This window comes from Chelmon rostratus, chromosome 9 (assembly GCF_017976325.1).
Source record: "Chelmon rostratus isolate fCheRos1 chromosome 9, fCheRos1.pri, whole genome shotgun sequence".
Taxonomy (NCBI): domain Eukaryota; kingdom Metazoa; phylum Chordata; class Actinopteri; order Chaetodontiformes; family Chaetodontidae; genus Chelmon; species Chelmon rostratus.
This window is the reverse complement of record NC_055666.1, coordinates 13,572,816-13,581,949: the sequence shown is the minus strand read 5'-3', so window position 1 is coordinate 13,581,949 and position 9,134 is coordinate 13,572,816. Positions and strand designations below refer to the sequence as shown.

Sequence of the window (9,134 nt, the reverse complement as noted above, 5' to 3'; positions counted from 1 at the left end):
ACCTGTTAATGAATCAATGATAGGATCTAATGTGATATTTAGATCACTCTGCTTAATAGGTATATTATATTTGATATACAACATATTTAGCTTGCAATACTTAATTACCTTTACTTAATTAAGATTTTAAATGCTAGACCTCTTAACTGTGTCAGGCTTTGTTTTTTGTTTTTTTTCTTAAACATTGTTGTATTAGTCATTATGTTCAAGTAAAGGATATGAATACGTTTTCCATCACTGGTAACTTCATAAATCAGTCATACATTAAAGCACATAGACAATAAATGATGTGACTATGCAAAAGGTAAGCTATCCTGTTTAGTGACTGCACACAATAAGGTTACACAAGAAAATCATATTTAATTTCAGTTCAAATTTGATCCATTTTACAGTGCAAACTGTCAGAAAAAAAAAGAGATAAATGTTCATTTTGTTCAAACTAGTGGCATGATGTCTGTTATGATCTGTCCAAAAGACTCAGTGGATTAACAAGCACTCAGTCCGAGTAAGGCACGTGAAAAAACATTTACTACAAATAAATACCTGTTGTCTGTTGTGCTTGGAAGACATGACAATGAAGGAACCGTATCTTTGGCTCATGAAGATCATTCAGACAATTCCCTGCTTTCATTTAAAGACTCCTACAGAACTTGCTAATTAAAGCACAATACACCAATAGAACCATTGTACATTCCCTTAAACCGCAGAAGGACTCATTAATTGATGTGCTTTCCCTTTTCATAATTTATATCTATGATATATGTTTATACAATGAAAAGTAGTACTATTTTTTCGATTCTGAAGGATTAATTAAAAAGCAGTAGATAACACTGATAGTGGGGAAAAAAATTAGCAAGGGGTACAAAAGCATATTTTGTCATTTCATAATGCAATCATAATTAATTGTATGTGGACTCATTCTCATTCTCCTGATGCAAAAATAACAGTCTTTATCATCATGATCATGTGTAGTGAATTAAACCATTTCATAGCAGATAGGCAATAGAATACCATTGTTGAGTCATTCTGAAGTGTGTAGTTGTAGTCCAAGTGCTCAATAACATACATAAGTTAACACAACCGTTTGTCAATCCTAAGTAATCGTTTGGCGGATCATATAGCAGCGGATGCATGGATCAGAGATGAGAAAGAGAAAGGGCTCAGCTTGTAGCCTGATCCACTGTAAAACTTGTTCTGAAACTCCACCCTGGAAGAGAGAGAAGACACGTCAGCATGCAACAGCCAATACAAACTACAATACACTGTATGATCCTTATCTCTACGCCTCATTAACAACAGTCCTGTCCAGTTTATTCTGTGGAGTGCCACGTGTACACCAACATGAAAAGACTTATCTGAGGAAACTGGATGGATGAACAAATCATCTGAAAAACCCTGAATCCCAAGACTGCTTTGTGAGATGTGGCAATAGGCGTTCAAAGGAAAGCAAGACAAATTGCTTAAACCCTTAAAAAATGTCTTAATTAAGCAATCATGTATTTTTATAACACGTTTCCTACTTCCCCTCTCCTCCCTCCCATCCTCACCAGTGCAGACGGAGCGCGTGCAGGAAAGCTGAGAGTCCCTCCATAACCAGCAGGATGGAGACGGTCAACATGGCAAAGAAGGCAAAAACCACAAAGAGGATTACAGCGCCCACATAGCCCTGCCACTTCAGGGCAATACGCATCACCATCACCCATAACACCTCTGACAGCTCTGCAGAGACACAAATAACTCACTATCAAACATACCACCAGTGCCTGGAAAAAATATATCATGTGACTGGATGTGTGTGTCTGAATCATGGGAGCGTGATTGTGCATATTGAGTTTGTGTGTGTCAGGATGTGTTTCACTAACGTGCGTGAGCCAAGCTGAGAGCCCAGAGTCGGAGGTAAGAGGCGGTGTTGGAGATGCAGCCCAGGCAGTACTCTATGGTATGGATGGCCTGATGCATGAACACGTCTGCAGCATCGAACTCCTGCAGGCAGCACAGTTTAAACACTTAGAGACCAGAATCTGAATTTCATCTGATTCGTGAATTGAGCTGCACAGACTGCTTTCTTACCTCCACTTCAGCAACTCCTCCCTCCACCTCCCCCTGACGGGAGTTGATGGAGCCGTCGTCAGCCACCAGTGGACGTCTGTCTTCCTCCTGATGTCAAAGAAAACCAGAAATCTGTTAATATAAATATTATAATAATAGAAATATAAATACATCCAACTCTTGAAAAAGGCTTAAAAAGTTCAGTAACAAGCTGACTCACCAGTTGACGTCGTCTTTTCTTGAACGTGATGTATTCACACGTGGGCTTCCCTAGCAGGAGGACTGGGACGGAGCACAGGGCCAGCACCACCAAGACCTTCTGTACCACAAGCTACAGGTGAAGAGTTACAGGACAAGCTGTTAAGCAGCACATGGTCGATTTAGCAAGCAATTTTGAAGATAGTGATGGATTTTTGCAAGTTGTTGTCCACTGACTACAAATAGCCTGTGCTTCAATTTCTGCAAACCATTTTCCAAAGCATGCCATGGTTGGGGGGTTTAAATGCTTTTTGCTTCTACCTTCCAGATGTTGACTGGTTTCAGTTCTTACTAGAATGAAAATGAGCTTGCAGAGACTTGAACCTCACTCAGCATTGATATTACTCACAGTGAACATTTCATTGTCGTTTTATCAAATTACAGCATTGCTATTTTAAAAAAATGAGCAGCAGTGACATTGCTACTTGTTAATGTAGCTGAAGCACTGATCGTTTTAAGAGGTCTTCTGCTGCTGTAGAAAAAATTGAGAGTGCTGCACTGGATCAAGGACAAGTGTTGGTGTTACTGAATTTAAAAAAAAAAAAACAGTTGCTCTTCAGGGACAGTGCCAGTAGTTGAGTAAAATCTTATTTATAATGGAAGTCTATGGTATTGGTTGGCAGGAAAAAAGGAATCTGAGACATCCTGATTATGACTATAAAATCCTTTCTTAAATCATCAGGGTCTTCATCCAGGTACACACTGATGAAACTCTGAGTCGAAATGCATTAGTTTATCCATGATTTAATAAAATATTTTCATATTCCTCATCAGAGTGTCTCCGATTCCGTTCAAACAGCACTGCACTCACAAGCTATCCTAAAACCCATAGGACACAAGCGAACACTGGGGGAAATAAAGTTAAATATGGTAATGTTAGGCATAAATACTGATGATGACGAGCTGACAGTTGTCTCAGATGATTCAATGTACCAATTTTGGATGATTAAAAAAAAAACAAAACCCACAAATAATGAAATAACCTTGACATAAAATCCACTTACTTACATTCTAGATTATTATCTATACAGTTTAAAAATGACCCATGATGGGTTTCATGTCTCAAGCAGGTTTCGTGCATCTTCAAGGGTTTTTTTTATACCGTACTAACAAAACGAAATAAAACCAGTATGTAGGGAAATGCGTTCTTCAATACAAAAACAATGGCTGGCTTAAAAGTGGCTGGAGGTTAAGTAAAGTATGAACAAACGGTAGAACATGACTTAAAACACTGACATGTTCCTTTCAGGGAAATGAACAAACCACACACACCTGTCCCGTATAGAGTGGTGGGTTTTCAGGGTTGTCTGTGAAGAGGAACATGTCTATGAAGTGGATAAGAATACTGGGAGCACTTCTGGACTGGGCAGGAGTGTAGGCGATCCATTTGAAGACCACCATGAACACCAGGTAGCCAAACAGACACACCATGAAGATCAGCTCAGGGATCAGCACAAAGAACACACTGCTTATCTGGCCAAAGTGCCTGGAGAAAACAAACGACGACAAGGGAAGGCAAGGACAGGGACACAGATATATGAAAAGGCAGGTCAGAATAAATGTGAAATGAAACAAGAATGAGGAGTAAAAAGCAAACCGTGATTACTTACCAGTAGTTGAAGAATGACAAGCAGACTCCAAAAGTCATGTGAATGACACCGATGACGACTGACATCTTCATCTTGTACGAGTTGAGAAAAGTTAGTTTGTTGTTGGACAGCCCCCAGATCTGAGAGGGACACAACAAAGAACAAAGACGGTTGCAGTGACAAATAGGATGAAAGCATTAAAGAAAATGGACCGCGACTAAAGGTTTAAGTGTGATGGCCGCACCGGGTCAATGCCGAATGGATAGGGGCTGGTGAAAACACCAGACACCACAGGATTCATGGACAAGTACTGGTTCTCTGCCAGGACTGATGAACTGGAAGAAATTAAATACAAACAGATAAGCTGGACAAGAAAGAAGGTGTGAGGAGATTGAAGCTTGAAGGTAGAAAGTGTCCTCACTTCCATATGTTCTTCTCAAACATTGGGCCCACGTGCCACCCTGAGCTGAAAGTAGTGAGGCCTCTGCTGAAGCACTCGTTGTAAATGGCCCCCGTGTAGATAGAGAACAGTCCCATCAGCAGAATCAGATACCTCCCTCCAAACATCATCCTCCAGATCTGAAACACACATAAGGATTTCATTTCAGCATTTAATATGCAAGGTCAAAAGCATGCTTCAGTTCTTGCAGTTTCACATCTGATTGGCAGACATTATGTTTTTTCACTCTTAAAGAAAATACATAGACAACATAAAAAAAAGTCTGATCTTATACATCTCCCTGTCGGGCAATGTTTGTTTCTCATCCATGTAGTTTCCCTGATCTCTGTGAAACATCATTTGGATGAGAGTGAATGACAATACCTACAAACCAAAACTAAAACAAATTATAACAAGTTCTTTTACTTTTACAACAAAGTCTATACGGATTAGCTAAGCGATTTGAAACAGATTCAATAAAAAGCTATCAAATCCAACCCTGTCCAACTTGTGTGTGTGTGTGTGTGTGTGTGTGCATGTGCACACACATGCAATATAAGCAAACGTCCACTGAATTACCTCATTGTTGTTGTTCTTCAGTTTGGGGTCCTTCTCCTCAAGGACCATCCAGAGGGCCGCCAGAGTCATCAGTATACCATGACCCACATCCCCAAACATCACAGCAAACAGGAAGGGGAATGTAATTATGGTGTACACCGCTGCAGAGGCATTGAGAGAATAAATGCATGAGAGCCTGAGCATTCTCTGGCCTCTGGCTGAAGAGACTCTTTTCAGTGGTGTGCCGACGTACCTGGATTGACCTCACGGTAGCTGGCCACTCCGTAGGCATCAACAATGTTTTGAAAACCAGCTGTGAAGGAGTTGAGTGGAAACAGGGTGGGTGGAGAGGTGGAGGAGGGCAGGCGGTTGTAGAACGAGTCCACCCCACTGCCGCTCTTCCTCTGTGGATGGAGAAAAAGTTTGGACAAAAATGAAGGGTGAGTGAGAAATGAGGCAGTTTGCTTATTTAATGCCACGTCTCCCCATCTACAGCTCTGTTTCTGCTGCTCCCCGTCGTCTTACCCCTCCCTCTCTCAGAGCGCTTTGCAGCTCAGGCAGCTTGGCAGTGGGACACCAGGCCTCAGCGATCAGGCATTTGTCAGTGACGGAAGGGCTGCAGAGATTCAGCACCATCTGGACCGCCTTACACTTCTGCACCCGCACCTTCCACTGGGGCAGCACCGCCACCGCCCGCATCAGCAGCTGCTGCAGAAAGGCCTCGGTCTGCGACAACACCTGAAGTGGAGGCGAGGGAGAGCGGGTGCATATAAGCAACATGTTTCAGAAGTGCTTCTGCGCTTTAATAACATGAACTACACTTACTGATTTGATATCTTCAATTCTGCCTTGTAGTCCCTGGAGAATCTCCTCTCTCTCAGCTGTGCTCTCAGGGTATGCAAATGTTTGTGTGCGGAAGCTGTGAGGAGGGGAAAATCCAGAGATATTCAACAGCCTCAACAGACACTGCAGTGTGGAAATATATGAAAAATAAAGTCCAACTGGTGCACAGGTTTACCCACCAATCACAAATCTTCTTCACTTTCTGCCCAATCTGATCTCCCCAGAAGGAAATGAGGAACACTGTCCATTGCACCATCTCCCCCTGCAAATGAAGAAACGGCAAATAGCTGTGATAAAATAGCCAGAAAACTCATGAAACGTGACAAATGATTAGAGTTTATCCGTGTAACAAAATAACTTTCACATCTATCCCTCAACCATTATTCCCCCCTCCCAGGCTCCCAGTTCCCACCGTGTCCGGATGCTCAAGCCGATCCTCCATTTCTCTGAAATCCACGATAATATAACCGCGACATGCCCGCCATAACAACCGTTCAAATGAGGGGACCTTCCAAGGGTGGACCACTCCTGCCACAAAACTGAGAGAGGAGGAGATGCAGTGGGAAATGTGTTAAATGTAGATACCAACATGAAACATAAAAAATGCAAATGAGATCTACCTGAGGTGGACATCTTGGCGGTTATCAAACAGGCCTTGACTTTCCAGTACAGGTGGCGGTGCCTGTGAGAAGAAGGCATAACAAGGGGTCATTTTTTTGTGTAGTATTGGTTTGCAGTTATTAGTTTGCTCACTACAGCACAAGAAAAACCACCTGTGAGGCTGTGAGAGAGTGTGTCCTGGTCAGGACACCTCGGTACTGACAGAGCTGGGTCAGCTGAGCCCGGAGGCTGTCTCTATTCCTGGACACCTGGTGAGACACACGCAAATACAGATCTGTCAAGACAAGTCCAACCTCTTTTTAAAGTATAGTAACAAGACAACAGAGGCTCTTCTTTGATTCTCAGCCTTGTTTTAAGTGCCCACCTCTTTGAGCTCTCTGGCCAGCCTCTCGCACTCCTCCTCTATGGTGATGAGTTCGCGGGGCTGAGGGGCCAAAGGTGTAGGGCATGGTGGAGGGAGGGGACCCTGCAAGGGTGGAGACAGGGAGCGATTGATCTCCTGTTCCAGGAAGGCTAAAAGGCAGATAAAGAAGGTCAGAGCGAGCAAAAACACAACTAAATAAAGAACATGGATGAATATAGAGGTGGGGAAGATTGAGTCAGTACTTACTAAAAGTTTTCTCAAGTTCCTCACATCGTCTGACCTCGCCAACAAACTTCCTCTGAAAGGCGTTCACATTTGGATTTAACTAAACCGTGAGAGCAGAGGGGAGAGGAACGGGGCAACGGGGTTACTCATGTTCATCAGATCACAATGAGAGATAAGGAAAATGTTGCTGTCTCTCACAGTGACTCAAAGCAACCACCACCAACTCATCTAAACTCAGATTCAGACATAGCAAAAATTAATTCATAATGTATCTACTGGAACCAAACGCAAAATAACCACATTCAGTTCAATTTCAATATGGTTAAAATCAATCCACTATTTGCAGGTGAAGATTTTTAGGCATAAATGTGGGAAAGTATTTGCACATGGACAAGCATCCTGGCCCAAACAGTAGATGAATGTTGGATTTGAGCCTTTTCAAAACAATATCATGTTACTCACATCTCGGAACTCAACCAGGCCCAGCTCCCCCAGCTCACTGACACAGTTGTAGGCCGAGCCGGACTGAAGGAAAAGCTGCACCAGGCACACCTCCTCACTGCGAAACATGGAGCCCATCGTTGCCTGCACGACACCAAGGAAACAAGGCCAAGTTAATAAGAAAAGAAAAAAAAGTGACAGCATAGCTAAAGTACTGCAGTGTACGGCGGAGTGAGCAATTTTATTGAGTGGAGAGGAGAGAAGCAGCAAACAGTGAAAAAAAAAAAGTTCACAGAGGGCATCTGTTTTCAGTTAGGACAATAAAAGCCTCTTGGTGACAATGCAGAAGCATATGAGTGGAAACTGAAGAAAAAGGAAGCATCACGTCCTCCTGACTGTGACAGTCAGGTGGGATTTCCATTGTTGCACAGGCGTGTTTCCACTAACATTAAAAACTCACATTCGTTTCATTTGTGAGTTAAATCACTCTGTAATACGCAACAAAAAAAACCCACTGCAATATATACAAATACACAGTCAGTTGCCACTTTACTGCACCCACCAAGCAAAAAAGCCCTGCAGTAAGAGTTTAGAAAGTTCAGTTTTTGTTGAGACTGTTTTGGAGAGGTGCTCATTTAATTCTGTGGTCATTTTGGAGGCTGTAGTTTGTGGTGCATTGAGTTGTACTGCGCTACATGTAGACTAGCCTGATTGATATAAATGGGGTGGAGAAAACACCACAGCAGCACCAAAAGCTACAGCCTCCTAAATGACCATGAAGGTGATTTAACACTTTTCCAACAGAAACATTAGAACATTATAACAGTCATTAAGGTATTTTAGCTGAATTAGCCTTTGCTAGGTGGACCTAGTGAGCCGTCCCAGTGCCAAAAATGAGACCGTCAGGGTGGAATTGAGCACAGGTGAGAGCTACAGGGAGCACACAGAAACAAGAGGTCACTTATTCAGACTGCCAAACACACAACTGAGAGGCACTTACCACAGTGACACTCGTCTCTTGTCTGGACTGACAACAAAGTGTGTTGAGTTAAAAAACCTATGAAGCCTGGGTGTTACCTCAATAAAAAGGGAACATGACTCATGGCAACTACCAGATCACTAAAAGTATACATATGTATATATGTGTCTATAGGTCTACACTTTTTCGCCATAACCATCAGAAATAGGGCAAAGTTTCGTCATCAGTGTCACATGCCATGGCAACTAGCAGGCAAATAACTTAAAAAAAAAAAAAAACTTTGTAAAATTATTAAAATTAGTTAGCAATCAAACAAAAGCTGCAGTGTTCCAGCATCAAAAAAGGTATTGTCTTGACTGATGAGGAAAACTAGACAGGGTTTGATTTGTCCTGACAATAGAAGTCCACACACGAAGAACAGAAACTGACTCAAATGAGCGCAAAATGAAGCTAAATACGAGATATCTCACCTGTCTACCGGCTAAAATCCGCCGGAAACCTCACTGCTGTATTTCAGGCTGTCCAACACCGTACCGGGAGACAGAGCGGTGACCGTTAACCGGGACAAAACAGACCTGTTTGTGACTTCTCGCTTTCGGCTCCACTTCCCGTTTGTGTAAGTCACGTTACTGCAGCCCCCACGTGACAGTTGACGTTCGTCTCGCTTTACCACGAGAGGTCGAGATTTTCCGTGACTTAAATGGCGGTAAAGACGGTCGGAGTGTAACGTCTGTAGTTAGCTTAACGATATTACTATATTTTGGGATA

The 9,134-nt window shown here is 42.5% G+C and overlaps 1 protein-coding gene across 1 annotated transcript; it reads right to left on the bottom strand.

Moving 5' to 3' along the window:
• Positions 1 to 340: 340 nt before the first annotated feature.
• tcirg1b (T cell immune regulator 1, ATPase H+ transporting V0 subunit a3b) lies at positions 341 to 8,971 on the bottom strand. Its single transcript, XM_041943485.1, has 21 exons — positions 8,837 to 8,971; positions 7,409 to 7,531; positions 6,968 to 7,046; positions 6,722 to 6,870; positions 6,510 to 6,605; positions 6,357 to 6,418; positions 6,149 to 6,275; positions 5,916 to 5,998; positions 5,719 to 5,812; positions 5,419 to 5,631; positions 5,147 to 5,297; positions 4,915 to 5,054; positions 4,318 to 4,475; positions 4,141 to 4,231; positions 3,918 to 4,036; positions 3,580 to 3,793; positions 2,270 to 2,380; positions 2,071 to 2,157; positions 1,863 to 1,983; positions 1,548 to 1,719; positions 341 to 1,207 (listed from the first exon to the last, which is right to left on the bottom strand). The coding sequence occupies exons 2-21, from the start codon at positions 7,523 to 7,525 to the stop codon at positions 1,114 to 1,116; spliced, it is 2,478 nt and encodes an 825-aa protein (XP_041799419.1). The 5' UTR covers positions 7,526 to 7,531; positions 8,837 to 8,971; the 3' UTR covers positions 341 to 1,113.
• Between the last annotated feature and the right edge of the window lie 163 nt (positions 8,972 to 9,134).